This window comes from Pelophylax lessonae, assembly GCF_965119305.1.
Source record: "Pelophylax lessonae genome assembly, chromosome: 7".
Taxonomy (NCBI): domain Eukaryota; kingdom Metazoa; phylum Chordata; class Amphibia; order Anura; family Ranidae; genus Pelophylax; species Pelophylax lessonae.
In genome coordinates, this window is record NC_138774.1 from 272622036 (window position 1) to 272640311 (window position 18276).

Genomic DNA, 18276 nt, shown 5'->3' on the forward strand with positions numbered 1-18276 from the left:
GGTTAAGGAAAACATAAAAGAAAGGACCGCACTAGTGTGATATTGTAAAAAATCTCTCCACACTTTATTAAATAATCCCCAATCAAAATGCACTCACAAACGCAATCAAGTAGTAAGCCTTCTATTATATCATATAAGGAAGTCACCGGGATGCATCGGCAGGCGATGTTGGCCGGCTCACCCTCTCCACGCTGATGTTCCTAGCCTCCAGTACCTCCGAATGTGTCACCCGAGAATTTCCGGTCGCCGCGAGGTTCACGCCCTGACGCGTTTCGTCATTTCCGACTTTGGGGTCACCAGTGAATAAATATTAGCAATTCCTTGCATGCTTTGATTGATACAAAATATCAGCGCTGCAATTGCTTTGTGATGATGATTAGATGTTTGTGAGTGTACTCCTAGGCTGATTCAGTGGCAAAGAGATTTTTTTTTTTGCAGAAAAGCTGAGTGACTTGCCTGTGGTGGGCTGGCGGGTGGCACTGGCTACCATACTGGCTGTGTTGGCTGCTACAGGGCCAGAGGGGTCATGGAGGTGACTTTGAGGCTGAAGGCTATCGGTTGTAAAACAGAAGATAGAAACGCCACTTCCACCTTTTTTTTTTTCGATCTGTTTCTGCTATCCTGGATGAGCATGTTTGAAATTTGGCACCCATATCTGTGCTTTTTTTTTTTTTTTTTTTTTTTGCGCTATAAACAAAAAAATAGCGACAATTCTGAAAAAAATACATATATTTTTCACTTTCTGCTATATAACATTCCCATTAAAAAAAAATGTAAAAATCAAATGTTTTCGTCATTTTAGTCCAATTTGTATTCTGCTATATATTTTTGGTAAAAAAAAATCCCGACAAGTGTATATTGATTGGTTTGCGCAAAAGTTATCGTGTCTACAATCTAGGGGAAAGATTTATGTCATTTTTATTTATTTTTTAGTAGTAATGGCGGCGATCTGTGATTTTTTTTATCGGGACTTCGACATTGCAGTGGACAGATCGGACCCCTAACTGACGTTTTTGACACTTTTGGGGGGACCAGTGACATTACTACAGTAATCAGTGCTAAAAATATGCATTGTTACTGTAATAATGACACTGGCAGGGAAGGGGTTAACTCAGGGGCGATCAAACAGTTAAGTGTATGTCTAGGGGGTGTTTTCGAACTGTGAGGGGGATGGGCTTGTGGAATCAACACAGACCTGTATTCCTAAATAGGAGGCTCACAGGCGCTCTGTATTGATTCCTGAGAGAACAACGGTCAGCTGTGTTTACAACAGCAGACCGCCGTTCTCTCTCCACAGGGAGTGATGGCGGGTGCCTGGAGGCAATCGCGGCCACCGCCCCCCCGTGAGTCAGCTTCCCCGCTGGCTAATGGCGGCGCGCAGCCGAACCAGCATGCCGCAGTATATCTGCGGTCGGCAAGTAGTTAAAAACATGGCAAGTTCTGCACTGATGCCTTTCAACTTATCCTTGTGTACAAGCCAATGAGAAAGAAACATAACGAACATGATAAACTCATCTCAAACGAAAACCATACTTCCCTGAAAAGTCCACAAGTCCTTCAACCTATTTCTGATGCTGGCCATACACACCAGAGGCTACATCATTGGTGTTTTGTGTGCCTATGAGGCTATGGATACCTTCATTCTTTTTATGCTGCCTAATTCTGACTTTTTGGGGGTTTTTTTGCAGGGAAACCTATGCCAACTTCCTCAAGGAGATGATCATCCAACCAGGCATTGCCAAGGCCAACCATGGCTTGTCCAGGGAAGATGTCACATTGGAAGACCATGTAAGTTTAGGTTGGATGTAAACTTGTGTGTGGTGACTGGCTTCATGCATAATGCATACCTCTCAATTTTTTGAGATGGGAATGAGGGACACCTATTAACAAAAGTATATAGACACAGGACACGCCCCCCTGTCACGCCCCCTTAACCACTTAAGCCCCGGAAGATTTTACCCCCTTCCTTACCACGGTCTATTTTGGGATTCGGCACTGTGTGACTTTAACGGACAATTGCGCGGTCGTGCGACGCTGTACCCAAACGAATTTGACGTCCTTTTTTCCCCACAAACAGAGATTTCTTTTGGTGGTATTTGATCACCTGTGCGATTTTTTTTTTTGATCATGCGCTATAAACAAAAAAAGAGCGACAATTTTGCAAAAATAATATTTTTCACATTTTTTAATATGAAATTCCCCAAAAAAAAAGTAAAAATCAAAATTTTTTAACATTTTCGGCCAATTTGTTTTATGCTACATATGTTTGGTAAAAAAAAATCGCAAAAAGTGTATTTTGATTGGTTTGCGCAAAAGTTATTGCGTTTACTAAGGGAAAGATTTTTGTCATTTTTGTGTTTTTTTTTTTTTTTACGAGTAATGGCAGCGATCTGCGATTTTTTTGCGGGACTGCGACATTGCGGCGGACAGATCGGACCCCTGACTGACATTTTTGACACTTTTGGGGGGATCAGTGACATTATTACAGTAATCAGTGCTATACATATGCACTGTTACTGTAAAAATGACACTGGGAGGGAAGGGGTTAACTTTATTGGAGAGGGAGGGGTTAAGTGTGTCCCTAGGAGCGTTCTTCTAACTGCGATTGGATGTGGCTGTGTGTGTAACAGCAGAGATCAACAGTCCTACATAGCAGGATCGTATGATCTGTGCTGTTACCCCGGGGAGAGTGACAGGTGGCTTTGTTTACATTAGCAGCCTGCCTTTCTCCCGCTGTATCCGACGATCGCGAGTGACCGGTGGACATCGGGTCCGCCGGTCACACGCGCGGGCTGCTTAGGGAATGAGCGGGGGCGGGAGCGCGCTCGCCCCCTATTGGCTCACAGGCTAGTGACGTACCGGTACATCACTTTGCCTGGGAGGGGCTGACCGCCGCCGTATATAGTCGGGCGGCGGTCGGCAAGTGGTTAATAAACATTTTCTACACATCAACAAAGGGTGTTGCACTATCCTTGACTTTGTGTGCTGCCGTCACCATCACCCTTTTGGGATCATCCAGCGCCTATATGTGGTTACACATTACAACAGCTGCCGATTGAAAAGGAAAGGTCATTTTTAAGAAACATTCAATAACAATATGATTTGTGTCGCAATTGTATACACTATATTATTTTTTCTTTATTTGCCATTTTTATTTTTATTTGCCATTTTTTTTCCCCCAACGAAAGTGGAGTTACCCTTTAAAGTGCCTTATTTGCATTTTTTCTTTTTCCAGCCTCTCAATCCTAACCCAGATAGTCGGTGGAACACATATTTCAAAGATAACGAGGTGCTCCTACAGATAGACAAGGATGTCAGGTAAACAGGCTGCTGTTTGTTCCACTTATTTTCATTTTTTAGGGAGCCAGGGATATTACATTCTCTTCTCTCTGTATTGCTGTAGAAGATATAGTGGATTTTGTATGTGTGTGTTGCTGTAAAATGTCAGTCACTTCTAATTGAAAAAGGAACTGTGCCTTTAAATCAACAGGCAGTAGTGAGTTTAAAAAGAAAGTAAACCCTCCTCTGAAACTTTTCCCTATAGGTGATCCTATGATAAGGCTTACCTATAGGTACTGTAAATATCTCCTAAACCTGCACCGTTTAGGAGATATTTGCCTTACATGCAGCCAGTGACGTCACTGGCGCAAGCGCTCTAAAGGAACAGCCGCTGGTGCTGTTCCTTCAGAGCCCCATGCCGTGACCGGCGGCTCCCGCGCGCGGGAGTGACGTCGCCGCGGCTCCGGCCAATCAGATGGCCGGATGCCGCGATCCCGGAAGTCGGGCGACTGGACATGTCGCCCGTCATACAGGTAAGCGGGCGGCACGGCGGGGGCTCGTTCTAAGGTAAGTATTTCATAATGAGCTAGTATGCGGTGCATACTAGCTCATTATGTCTTTCTCTTTCAGGTTGCGAAAAAAAAAAAAATCTATTGGTTTACAACCTCTTTAACTCTTTAAAGCAGTTTACTTGAATCCTAGGTAAAAGAGGTCAGTACTGTACACAACTGTGATCACAACCCACGCACCCTTGGGTAGTTAGCTGCTACATGTACACGGGACGTTGTAAAAAGTCCTTTGAACGCTGGAATTTAAAGGACGTTTAAAACGTCCGTTGTGTCTCGTTTGCAGCCGCGTTTAGCGAACGTTTGTGCTCAGATCCGTTTTAGAGGTCAAAAATCATTCCCCTTTAAAATGGAAAAACACAAGCGCTAAACGCGGGTGATCGCGTTAGGTCGCGTTTTGCGTTTGAAACGCCGGTAAACACACGTTCTGAACATCCTGAAGGCAAATAATTGCTTTCCAAAAAACGACACTGAACTCAACTGCCTGTAAATGACTGTAAATGACTCAGTGTACATGGGCAGATAAGATAACATAGAGGAGGGTTCAGGGGCTTCTGAAAAAAACGCCCAACTGCTCCAAAACGGACGTTTACAATTAGCAGTGTACATGAGGCCTAAGAAGGAGACCCTTTCACTATTCTGTCTTGTAATATTGTCTTATTAGCTTTTCAACCCAGATTGATCATGCAATCATTTCAGCACATTTGTGATGAAGAGGAGAATGATAGAGACTCCAATAGTTTACATCAAAAATGTTTATTTTAAAATCCGGGAGGAAAATATAAATTTTAGCAATACCACCGTATGTAAGTTTGTGTTCCATGTCACACTTCTTAGCTCCGCCCTACGCATTTCAGCCAATAGAGTTCTGCATTGAGTGCTTTCCAGACTCGGTTCTGGTTAAAGAATAAGTTCACCTTTTCATAATATGTTACACCCCAAATATGGGTGTAACATGTTATTAAAGTACCGGCCCCCGCAGCTCCCCGATCCCCACTGTGCCAGCTAGAGGGGGTTCTTCTCCAACTACTAGCTGTGAAAATAAAAAATAAAACGTGGCCATGCGGGGCTCTGCACACCCTGCGGAGTCACTAATTCTCAGCACTCTGTGAATGGATAACGACAAGGTCCTGCAGCCTTTGCGGCGTCGGCTTGTAGTTTTCAATGAACTACCATGGTGCTGTGAGCCGTGTAGTTCATTCGGTCTTTCTGTCAGCATGTATCCGCTTCCTCATACGAGGTACAAGCAAGCCTATACACTGACAGGTCTTCAGGAGACCCGATGGCATCAGCAATCTGCTGATCACTGGTGCAATGCTTTACAGGCTCCTGCACCAAAAAATAATAAATGTAAATTTTTTTACTTTAACCACTTGCCGACTGCCTCACGACTATTTACTGCGGCAGTCTGGCTCTCCTGGGCAAACCGACGTAGGGCTACGTCGCTCGCCCAGGAGCCTCTAGGGGGCGAACGCGCGCCGCTGGAGGCGCGCTCCCGCCCCCACACGTTCCCGCACGAGTGACCGGCGGCTCCGATGTCCGCCGGCCACTCGTGATCTCCTGCTGGAGAGGGAGAAAGGCAGGCGGCTGATGTAAACAAAGCCGCCTGTCATTCTCCCTGATGTAACTGCAGAGACTATACGATCCTGCTATGTAGGATCGTATGTCTCTGTTGTTACATCACAAGCCACGCCCCTTTGCAGTTAGAATCACGCCCCTAGGGACACACTTAACTCCTTGATCACTAATAAAGTTAACCCCTTCCCTGCCAGTGCCATTTTTACAGTAACAGTGCATATGTATAGCACTGATTACTGTAGTAATGTCACTGGTACCCCCAAAAGTGTCAAAAATGTTAATCAGGGGTCCGATCTGTCTGCCGCAATGTCGCAGTCCCGCAAAAAAAAACGCAGATCGCCGCCATTACTAGTAAAAAAAATGACATAAATCTTTCCCTTAGTTAGTAAACGCAATAACTTTTGCGCAAACCAATCAAAATACGCTTATTGCGATTTTTTTTTTACCAGAAATATGTAGCAGAAAACAAATTGGCCTAAAATTTTAAAAAATTTTGATTTTAACATTTTTTGGGGGGAATTTCATGTAAAAAAATGTGAAAAATATTGTTATTTTTTAAAAATTGACGCTCTTTTTTGTTTATTGCGCAAAAAATAAAAATCGCTCAATTGATCAAATACCACTAAAAGAAAGCTCTGTTTGTGAGAAAAAAAGGACGTCAATTTCATTTGGGTACAGCGTTGCACGACCGCGCAATTGTCCGTTAAATTCACGCAGTGCCGAATCGCAAAATAGGCCCTGGTCTTTGAGCAGGAAAATCCTCCGGGGCTTAAGTGGTTAAAAAAAAAATGTGCATTATTTTTTCTAAAAAGGTGAACTTATCTTTATAGTTAGCTGCAACACGCTTTCTTGATTGGCCCAGGTGGATATGGTAAGCTGACAAGGTAAAGGGGGAGACCGCATGGACCTTACCAAACTGTCGTAACTTGGCATTAATTGCATGGTTGTTGGTGCCCAAGTTCTTAAGGACAGGGGCATCTCATAGTTTGTGATTCCTATGCTGCCAATTTGATCTTTCATTGGACGTGGAAGGCTTCCTTTACTTGGACTAAGTTTAGAGGCTTTCGTCCCAGGGTCTGCTCCAGGGGCCTGGCTGTCCGCACTATCAAGGACCAGGTTTCTGCCCTTTCCTTTGTCAAATTTGTTTTATTGAGTTTTAACATGTTATACAAGGAGGTTTAGATGCAACAATAAGAAAGTAACATCATAAAGTACGGGTATAAAGATAATTACAGCTACAATGTAATATAATGAATACCGTGTAGTTCAAAAATAGGTATAGCAAATAAGAAAATTCGTCCTTGAAAATATCTAGCAAGGATCAAAATCTGGTATATCCTAACCGACTAAGATGTGAAGCTTATTAAAGCACAACAATATAATGTTACAAGTATAGAAAGCATAAGTAGAAATGTTGCTACCTAAACCGCATTGTGAGAGTTAAAAAATGAGAAAAAGAGGAGCAAGAAAAGTAGGGAGAATAGGAATAAGAGAAAAGAAAAAGATAGGGATAAAGTTAAGGATAATCCCCGGGTAATGTGCGATCTCAAGCGTTTAATATACATACAAGAAGCTTGAATGTAAAAATATGTCATCAAGGCATCAGTAAGGATTCATCAAAGTTGGAGGCCCAAGGGCCCAAATTTTCTCAAAGTTGCAAATGTTGTCACCATTGATGGCTTCTATTTTGGCATGGATTATAGCTTGGTTATCTCTATGTTTGGCTTCAGCCGTTATCAGCTTTGGGGACTTCCAGGCTTTGGCGATGGTCTGTTTCACAGCCATAGTGACTTGCAGAAGGAGTTTAAAGTGGGATCGGCTGAGGTTAGCCGGTCCTAAATTTAGAAGTGCTATGGAGGGGTCAGGAGGAATGGTCTCTTCAAACAATGTAGAAAGCAATTGAAGAGACAAGAACTCACTGCTCAAGGTGGTGTAATTGCCTGATGACTCACACCGGTGCATGCCCCGGCTCGCCTCCGTGAAAACTTGGTAAAGGAAAAGGAATTGGCAGCACTCCAGGTTGAGTCAAAATCCAGATTTATTGACTGGACGTCCAAATATGACAATCGTAACAAGGTAGATGCGTTTCACACACTGACTGTGTGCTTAATCATTACCAATGATGGTACTGATTAAGCACACAGTCAGTGTGTGAAACGCGTCTACCTTGTCACGATTGTCATATTTGGATGTCCAGTCAATAAATCTGGATTTTGACTCAACCCGGAGTGCTGCCAATTCCTTTTCCTTTATAATGTAGAAAGCATATGGAATATATCCTTCCAAAATGTTTTACCTACTGGGCAATCCCACCAAATATGTGAATGTGACCCAAGGGCAGTACAACCTCGGAGGCTAAATGCAGGGTAACTGGGGGTAAATTTTGCAATCCTGGCAGGGGCCAAATACCATTGTGTGAGTACTTTATAATTTGTTTCTAATGCAACTGTATTCTGTAAGGATGATTTTTTTGCATCCCATATCTCATTCCAATCAGTTGGGTTTCTGCCCTTTGCATTCTGTTTCAGAGACCACTGGCCTCTTATAGGGGTTCTTTGTATAGGGGTTCTCGTGGCTTTACCCAGAAGCTCCCTGGTGACTCTGTGGTATCTGAATGTGGTTCCCTTTGCGTTTCAGAAATCCCTGTCTGAACCCATTAGACATGTTCCTCCCTCTTCTCTCACCCACAACTTGGCTTTCCCTGTAGCCATCATTTTTATGGGGCAAGTGTCTGAACTGGCAGCCTGATATTGCAAAGAACCCTTTTTGGACTTGCGTAGGGAAAAGGTGGTGTTAAGGCCCAAGATTTTTTTTTTTTTTAAACATTTTATTGAAAATTTTTATAGGCATACAGGTAGGGTTACGTTGAATGCATATACAAAAAGTAGAGAAAACCGAAATACAGTTTAAACAAACCTCAGTAGTTATAACACGTGACGAGCGGCACACAGTTAATAACAAAGAACCTATTGAAGCGTACAAAGGAGAAAAGGCACGTGAGCTAGTCCAGGAAGTTAAGGCAGTATGAGCCATAGAGAGGGCGTTTGAGTAACAAGAAGGAATCGGACTGAGGAGGGAATGCGTGCCCTAAAGGCAGAAGGCACTGTGGGATCCCTTGGCCGCATTAGAGGTAGATGCGGTCCATGCGATGGAAACTTAGAAGGCCCCCTGGTATACGAACGAGGGGGGGCAGACACGCCTAAGGGGAGCACACTGTGTCCGCGACCCCCGAACGTGCTCCCGAGGGGGCTGCGAGAGGACCATGTTTGGAGATAGAGGGCGCAAGGGGAGCAAGCAGTGGGAAATGTGGGAGGGGACGGGGAAATGGTAGGTGCATGTGGACTACTAGGTCGTCCACAATATTTCAGGGGATGGGGGAGAAATCGGAGGGTAGAACAAAAGGGATCGGAAAGTGACTACGAAACAGGAACAGGAGGGGTGGTCAAGGAGGAGAGGAAAAAGCGAAGAGAAAAAAAAAAAAAAGGAGACGGGGGGAAGGTATAAGAACGGAAGAACCCGTCACATCTGCGACTGAAAGAGGGAGAGTGCTACCGGTTAGCCTGCCGCGCCTAGTAGTTTGCTATATTCGGAAGAGAAGGAGAAATGCAGCCAAGTGGCCCAAGTGGTGTAAAATTTGTCAGGGGAATCGTGGGCTTGATGGGTAAGGCCCAAGATTTACTTCTTGCCTAAAGTAGTTTCTGCCTTTCACCTTAACCAGGACATTGTTCTTCTATCGCTTCATCTGGCTCCAGTTCATTAAACGGAAACTCCTCTCAATTGTTTGGACGTGGTTTAGGCTGTGTGAGTCTATGTCTGAGTCACTGCTTCAACATTTTAGCACCTACACGCCTTAAGCTACCAGGGTCTCTGTTTTTACATCTTAAGTGCAATGGAAACTTGTATGTTAGTAATGTTGGGCATATGTTTGCAGTGCCTGTATACTGCATCCCACATATTGTACCACACTGCAGGAAGTAAACCACATGCATAGTCTGACAACAGACAGAGGTATTAATCTTATGTACTTCCATGTAGTTCTCCACTTAACAGATTCTTTTTTCTCTATTACAACTATCTAATTATTTATTAGGATTTTTACCCATGTAAAATTACCTTTCTCACGTTAGTGACCTCATAATCTTTTAACGAGGGAAACTTCCCTATAAATCTATAAATGCAGGTTTATCTCTTAACCAATACTCTACCAAACACTGGTATGGGCCAGTGTTTTTTCACAATCCTGTTAATCATTTATTATTGTGATGAGAACCCAGTAATAGAAGCAAATTCATTCAAATTCAGGGCAAAGTTACATTGTATGTAAAGAAACATCCTGACCCACAAGTTTGCATTGCCAGCACCCTCTGCTGCTTTAGGCCCCTTTCACACGGCGACGGAGTTCATTCTGATTAGCAGGGGATTGATCTGCCGATCCCCGCTGAGCAGGCGGATGACAGCTCCGTCTCAGCTCTGTGTGCAGAGACGGAGCTGTCAGATCTCCACTCTGCTCTATGGGGAGAGCGGATGAGAACAGACCACCTGTCCGTTCTCATCCGATCCCATCCGATCCGATGCTCCAGACGGATGGAAAATAGGGTTTACGGACAGGATCGGAATCGGATAGCAGCGGGTGTCAGTGGAGATGTCTCCACTGACATTCGCCTCCCCATAGGGAAGCATGGAGCTTCCGATCAGGTCCGCCTGAAAAACTCACAGGCGGATCGGATTGCCCGTGTGAAAGGGGCTTTATACTAGGTTGTAGCCACCACCAAAGTCCACTGTGTTGTCTGGTGTCAAACACTAGAAGGCATCATTTTAGAAAGGTTTGCTGGAGATTGGTTTTATAAGCACCACATCCCTGATTTTAGTAAAAGTATAGAATTTTGTTATGGGACTTTTGAGGTGCAAACACAGACAATATTCTTAAAAACCGTTTAAAAAGAGAAAATAATAACTATATAGTGCCTGCTCAACATGTTTCGCCATCTATCGATAGTCTCCTGAAGAAGCTATCAATAGATGGCGAAACATGTTGAGCAGGCACTATATAGTTATTATTTTCTCCTTTGTATATGGTTTTTAAAAATATTGTCTGTTATTTTTGATGAATAAAAATTTGTAAAAATGCTTTTATCAAAATGATTTTTTCTCCATCATTTATTTGTGTGTTTGCACCTCAAAAGTCCAATAACAAAATTCTATACTTTTACTAGAAGGCATTACTCTTTGTCATGTGACCGTACTCAGGCCTAGCAATTGTCTGCTAGGCCGAAGCACATTCACATGAGAGGAGGTCACCTGTTACTTTTGCTGACTAATGCAATGGGGAAGCAGCTGAAGAACGCTGACAAGGCAAGTATCACTGGGTTGGGAGGGTCCCTTTATACCAGGGGTGGGGAACCTATGGCCGGGGGGCCGTATGCGGCCTTCGAAGTCATTTGGTCCGGCCCCCCGTGCAGCTGAGTGTCTCTCAGCTGATCTGTCAGAATGGAGCCAATGCTTCCTGTATAGTTTCGACTCCGTTCTGACAGTCTGAGTGAGTCACAGGCGGAGTGATATCAAATGCACTCCGCCTGTGACCAATACAGGAAACATCGCCTCTTCCTCCAGCGCGGCGCCGCTGCTAGTCAGCATTTCCCACCAGCAGCACACACAGCAGTACCAGCCAGAGCCAGCAGTACTCACAGCAGTACCAGCCAGCTGTACCCACCAGCAGTATCAGCCAGCTGTACCCACCAGCAGTATCAGCCAGCTGTACCCACCAGCAGTATCAGCCAGCTGTACCCACCAGCAGTATCAGCCAGCTGTACCCACCGGCAGTACCAGCCAGCTGTACCCACAGGCAGTACCAGCCAGCTGTACCCACAGGCAGTACCAGCCAGCTGTACCCACCGGCAGTACCAGCCAGCTATACCCACCAGCAGTACCAGCCAGAGCCAGCTGTACCCACCAGCAGTACCAGCCAGCTGTACCCACCAGCAGTACCAGCCAGCTGTACCCACCAGCAGTACCAGCCAGCTGTACCCACCAGCAGTACCAGCCAGCTGTACCCACCAGCAGTACCCGCCAGCAGTTCTTTTCAAAACTTACCACCACAAAGAGTCGACTGCGCTCCAGACTAACCGACGGAAAACCTGGAAAACCATTTGCTAGTAGCAAGATCATCAATACCAGCTAACATCACACACCTCACCAAAGAGAAGCAGTTGTAGCCATCACATTAGGGGTGAGTTAATTAAATGTTTGACCAAATATAACAGGCGCATTTAAGTTGATCATTTTGTACGGCCCCCAAATGATTTTATTTTTACCCAAATGGCCCTTGGCAGAAAAAAGGTTCCCCACCCCTGCTTTATACAGAAATTGTCATTTTGCCCTCATATGGAAAGGAGACAGAATTGTATTTCTTGTGCCCAGCCTGATATTTTGTCCCATAGCAACTGTTTTGCTGATATTTAGATGTATAGAGCCCATCTAAACATGCCTATGTTCTTGTAATCATACAGGAGATTGTGTCCAGACTTCTCATTTTTCCTCAACCGCACGGAATACCCCTGCCAGTTAATCATGGATCCAGAGAATGAATACGAGACCCTGAGAAAACGCGTGGAACAGACGACGCTCAAGTCTCAGACCGTGGCAAGGAACAGGAGTGGCCTTACTAATGTAAGAATAGGCACAGACCGGTAAATCTGCATTTTTTGTTTTTTTACATGCAGGGTTGTTAAACTCGTATTTTAAAATGTTTTGTTTTAATAATCCATACGTGACAGTTTGCACACTGTAAAGAGAATCTATACTGCATTGTCAGTAAGTTCACATTTGGGTCATCTGTGAATCAGAAAATGTGATTTTCATTCCTGCATTAACCACTTCCATACCGGCCATTTCTGGCACTCCACTCCTACATGTAAAAATCCTCATTTCTTTGCTAGAGAAATACTCAGAACTGCTAAACATTATATATATTTTTTAGCAGAGACCCTAGGGAATAAAATGGCAACTTTTGATGTCACACGGTATTTGTGCAGAAATTTTTCAAATTCCTTTTTCTTTATGGGAAATTAGAAAAAAACAAAACACTAAAAATAGCCCAAATTTTTTGTAAAAGGTGAAAAATGATGTTACGTCAAGTAAATAGATACCGTAACCTAACATGTCACGCTTTAAAATCGCGCACACTCGTAGAATTACGCCAAACTTCGGTACTTAAAAATCTCCATAGGCAACGCTAAAAATTTTTACAGGCTACCAGTTTAGAGTTACAGAGGAGGTCTTGTGCTAGAATTATTGCTCTCGCTCTAACGTTCGCGGCGATATCTCACTTGTATGGATTGAACGCTGTTTAGATATGTGGCCGTGATGTATGCATGTGTTCACTTCTGCATGCAGGGACAGGGGCACTTTAAAGTTTTTTTTTTTTTACACTTTCCCTTAAGTTTTTTTTTTTTTTCTTTTTATCACTTTTATTCCTATTACAAGGACTGTAAACATCCCTTGTAATAGGAATAGTGGATGACAGGTCCTCTTTATAGAGAGATCTGGGGTCAATAAGACCTCAGATCTCTCCTACAGACTGGAAAGCCTGAAATAAAAAAAAACAAAAAACTATCTCAGCTATCCAGTCGAGATCACGGCATTATTGACAACTGCCAGGCCGGGCATGATGTCATAACGTCGCACCCAGGCCTATGAGAGTTATATAGACTGCCAGGGACCATCTGGTTCTTGGCAGTCTCTATTGTGTACTTCCGCCGCCAGCTTTCTTGCCTGGCTCGCCGATCGCACAGCCAAGCCAGTAGAAGCACCAGAGGGAGGATGTCCTCTCCTGCCGCCTGTAAGAACGATCAAGCGGCTGAACAGCCGCTATGATTGTTCTTGTGGTGTAGGGAATCGCTGGCTAAAAAAAAATTATATCTGAATGATGCCTGCAGCTGCACCTATTATTCAGATATCCCCACTTAAAGCCCAGGACGTGATATGACGTCCAGCAGTATGGAAGTGTTTAACCACTTGCTGTCTATGGCAGATTTACTGCTACAGATGGCCGTTCTGTGCAGAATCACGTGTGTGTGTATGTATGTATGTATATATATATATATATATATATATATGTGTGTATGTATATATATATATATATATATATATATATATATATATATATATATATAAATGTGTATGTATGTATATATATATATATATATATATGTGTATGTATATATATATGTGTATGTATGTGTATATATATATATATATATGGTATATATGATTCCGCACGTTCGGGTGGGCCAACGGAGCACCGTTTCTGCTCTGATTAGTCACAGCAGAAACTGATCAGCGGGTGCCAGCCAATGGAGAGAAAGAGAGGCTGGATGAAGCTCTGCATTGGTAAACGATGCTGAGCTCCATCCTGACAGGGGTGATGAGATGGATTTTCTTTCCCTGCAAAGCAGGGAAAGAAAATCCATCACATCCCTTGGTTAAAGCAACACACAGTGTACACAAAAAAAATGGTTAAGCACCCATTTAACCCTTTAACCCCCCCCCCCCCTCCCCCCAGATATTTAACCCCTTTCCAGCCAGTGTCATTAGTACAGTGACCGTGTATATTTTTAGCACTGATCACTATATTCGTGTCACTGATTCACAAAAAGTGTCAGATTGTCTACCACAATATTGCAATCCTGATTTTATAAGCCGCTGATCCCCGCTATTATTAGTATAAAAAAAATAAAATTAAAATTTCACTATATATGCCATAGTTTGTAGACGCTACACCTTTTTACGCAAACCAATCAATAAATGCTTATTTTGGGGTTTGTATCAAACAATCGGCATGTGTTTTTTTTTCTCCAATTTGTGCACCTCAGTGCTGCTGATCTATTTTAGCCACTTGCATGCCCTCCAGCAGGGGCACATCATTGCTCAAGACGTGTTTCTAAAAGTGGTAGTCTCCACCAGGAGCCCATATGTCAGGGTGACAACACAGGAGCGAAACCCAGGAACAGATCAGAGCGTTGTCACCTTATAAGTAGTGCTTGAGCAAGGATCTGACAGGATTGCTGGTATGATTTCGATAAAAGCTGTAGATTAAAAAAAGGCAAACCTGTATTGCAAGTGCACAGGATAGAAACCATTCAATGCCTAAAAAAAGGCCAGCCCAGTGAGTTCTTAAAAGAGTCCATAAGGATAATATATGGCCTTTGGATGGGGGAAGCAACCAATGGAGTATAAAACACTTAGGGCAGAAGCTCTTCTCTGGAGTAAAAGTCGACTCTGTGAAGCTAGTGCATGAAGAAAACAGCAAAGCGCCTCTAAGTGTAGTATTTTAATAAAACATGGTATAGCAAATGACCACTCACACGAAGGATGTTGAATATAAGGCTCACCAGATGGAGATGGTTATCAACATGGCAGTCCAGGTGTCTGAAGACCGCGGTATGGCAGGAGATGGTGCCGACAAAGCCCGTGTTGCTCCGGGTCGTTCGCACCATACCCGGAACGACAGACTTTGCCAGCACCATCTCTGGTCATACCATGGTCTTCATATACCTGGACTGGTGTGTTGATAACCATCTCCATCATGAACAAACCATTATCCGACGAGCCTTGTATTCACATCCTTCATGTGCGAGGTCATTTGCTATACCATGTTTATTAACCACTTTACGACCGCTCACATTGCTGCTACTGCCCCAATGTGGCTCGTTATCGTCCAGCGACGTAGACCTACGTTGCTGGACTCCTCCCCTTGTGGGCGGCGCGCGCGCGCCGCCGGAGGCTCGCTCCCGCTGTATTCAGACACAGCGGGAGTCGGGCCAGGAGAGGAGAGGCAGTGATCACCGCTGCTCTTCCCCGATCGTCGGGGAATCGAGTGTGGAGATCCACCCGCTTGTGTAAACAAAGCGGGGGGATCTCCTAAGTGACAAGCAGGGTCAGATTGCACTAGTAGTAACTGCCAAGATTGCTGTACACATACTAATGTTTAAACATGCTTTAAAAGAATAGTGTTTTCATGTTATCGCCTATAATTTAGGCCCACCTTTCCCCAGAAAAAGAAATCTCATTTCTTTTTTCCTCTCCTCTTCTCTACAGGTGAGTTCTCCTATGAAGACATCAGCTTCTCATTCGTTGAGTGACTTGGAGCCGATGCCCAGTGGCTGTGAGGCCCACTGGGAGGTGGTAGAACGAATCCTTTTCATCTATGCCAAGCTGAACCCTGGCATCGCCTATGTGCAAGGCATGAACGAGATAGTCGGGCCAATCTATTACACATTTGCCACTAACCCCAATGGCTCATGGAAAGGTGAGATATAGCTATGGTGGCATTCTGCCGTGTAGTCTTGTTAATGCTGTCTCAGTCCTATGTAAGCAAATCCAAATCAATAAACTATTAGGAACTGCTTTATGTTTTCTCTTTGCTTCATTGATGGACACAGCTCCTTATCTTCTTGATCATTGGGTTATGCTGCCCCCTACAGGAGTAGGACACTAGGCAGGAAAAATCTTGACTACGCCTATGGGGCAGTCCCAGGAGTATACCCCCTCCCACTCTCAGCTATAGGAATTCAGTTTCAGTTGCCTAGTCAGAAGTAAGGACCTAGTTCCTTGCTGGGATCTCTTGTCCCGGCATTTTTTTTTTTCCTTTTTAAATGGAATTTCTCTATCGTTCATTGACGGACGCAGTTCTCTCTGATTCATATCAGTAGGGTAATACTGCCCCCTACAGGAGTAGGACACTAGGCAGAAAAAAGTTCTGGCTACGCCTATGGGCAGTCCCGGAGGGTACATCCTCTCCCCCTTTCTGAATAGAATGCCAGTTTTTATCTGCCTAGTCAGGAGTAAGGTCCTAGTTCCTTGCTGGGATCTTTGGTCCTGGCATAGAAGTAGATTTTTTTTAGCTAGTCTTTTTTTTCTCCGGATCTTTTTCCTGTGAGATCTTCTAGCAATTATGCTGGGCTGGGCGACAGACTGGACCCCCATATCCAGTGGTCACCCCAGTCTGGCCATCGAGCGCGTGCAGGCCTTAGCTCCGCGCTGGGTCGACCACGACATGGTCCCGCTGGACGGGGACTGGCCCCACGAGTTAACATCTCGCCAGGCTGATGTCGCAGCGTTCCTATTTGGCCCACAGCCCCCCTACTCCGGTGGCGTGGGGTCCTGTCATGAGATGGCGCCCACCTGTGTTCCCGGTATGGAGAGTAAATGTTCCCCCCCCCCCCCCCTTCCCTGGCGGATTTTGGGTGGACGCGGGCCCTCTCTCTGGGATGTTTGGACCCTCACACTCTTGGGTTCCCTTTGTCCTGTTGTGACCCCCCTCCCACGTGGGGGACTGTTTGGGCCTACCTGAGACGAGGGCCTAGTGTGCAGGCTGCATGGAGGGCTGGGGAATTGCGCTGCCCGACGCACGTTCAATCGACTACGCCACGACTACGCTTATGTCATTCACCAAGGGGGCACCAAGGGTGTTCTTGCGACCTTGAATGTGTCAATTCTTTGTTGGGCAGTGCGCCTTGTTCCAGCTCTTCTGCTGTTCCCTTTTCAGGTGTGGAAACCTTGGCGGGCGGATTGCCTCAGTCGAGAGGCCTTGAACGCAGGGGAATGGTCCCTTCATCCGGAGGTGTTTCTGCAGTTGTGCCTTCGTTGGGGGCACTCCAGACGTGGACCTGTTGGCATTGCATCTACAGGATAGTGCTGTGGTTTGTGGCCCGCTCCCGGGACCTTCTGGCGGGTGCAATGGTGGTGCCATGGGTTCTGTCATGGGCAAGAACATTCTCTAGGTTCAACTTGACTGATGCCGTGGAGTTTAGCATGGTCACCTGCGCATGGCTGCCTCCGGCATGGTTGTGTGTGCGTGCACATGGATGGGCTAAGGTCAGTCTCAGCTGCGGTCTGCCTTTCCTCCTCCCAAGTTGCTGCCAATAATTTTTCGTAGGATGGAGGTGGAAGGAATTCCGGTCTTTCTCGTGGCTCCAGACGGGCCTCGCCGAGCTTGGTACGTTGGCCTGGTCAGGCTGGCCGTAGACGCTCCTTGGGGAATTCCCCTCAGGGAAGAGTTATTGTCTCCAGGGCCCATCTCCGGTTCGACTTTGTGGTCGCTGACTTTGCCAACTTGGTTGTTGAATGCCAGGTGCTGAAGGACGGGGGTTTGGCTGCTTCAGTGATTCCCACCCTGCTTGAAGCGTGGGAAGCGACTTCTAGGGTGATTTTTGTTCATCATACGAGACAGTCGTATTTTGCATGGGCTCCCCCTCACTCTTACTTGGTGGCCCGAATCTTTGCTTCCTTCAATGGGGAGTTGATCACAAGTTGGCCTTGAGTCAAGGGTTGGGTTTCGGTTTTGGCAAATTTCTTCCGAAGGCCGTTGGCCACCTGTGCCCTGGTGCGTGACTTCTTCCAGGGGGTGCGACACTTGGTGCTTCCGGTGCGACCTCCGTCAACCATTGGGGACCTTGATTTGGTGCAGTCGGTTCTTTCAGACCCTCTGTTTGCGAGTATTCGAGGGTATCCCCTGCATACCTTATTACAGAAGGTGGCCTTCTTGGTTGCTGTCACTCTGCGTGCAGGTGTCGGCACTGGCGACATTGTCCTGTCGTTCTCCCTATATGTTGATCATGGGGCCAAGTGGTACTTTGTCCGGATCCATCCTTTCCTCCGAAGGTAGTTTCTGGTGTTCACTTGCACGGGGACATTGTATTCCTATCTTTTGTCCTGAGCCCTCTCATCCTAAGGAATGTGAATTGCTTACTCTGTTTAGAGTGCGGGCACTCCAGGTGTACTTGGTGAATACTGAGTCTTTTCGTGAGTCAGGCTCGCTCTCTGTACTTACGGATGGCCCGTGAACCGGACTGCC

The 18276-nt window shown here is 45.3% G+C and overlaps 1 protein-coding gene across 1 annotated transcript in view; it reads left to right on the forward strand.

Moving 5' to 3' along the window:
* The window catches only part of TBC1D13 (TBC1 domain family member 13), a 57363-nt gene that overhangs the window by 18747 nt on the left and 20340 nt on the right, over positions 1-18276 (forward strand). Inside the window, exons 5-8 of the mRNA XM_082263935.1 lie at positions 1689-1788; positions 3236-3318; positions 11930-12089; positions 15519-15729. Coding sequence (XP_082120061.1) covers positions 1689-1788; positions 3236-3318; positions 11930-12089; positions 15519-15729 — 554 coding nt within the window. The remainder of the gene's footprint in view (positions 1-1688; positions 1789-3235; positions 3319-11929; positions 12090-15518; positions 15730-18276) is intronic.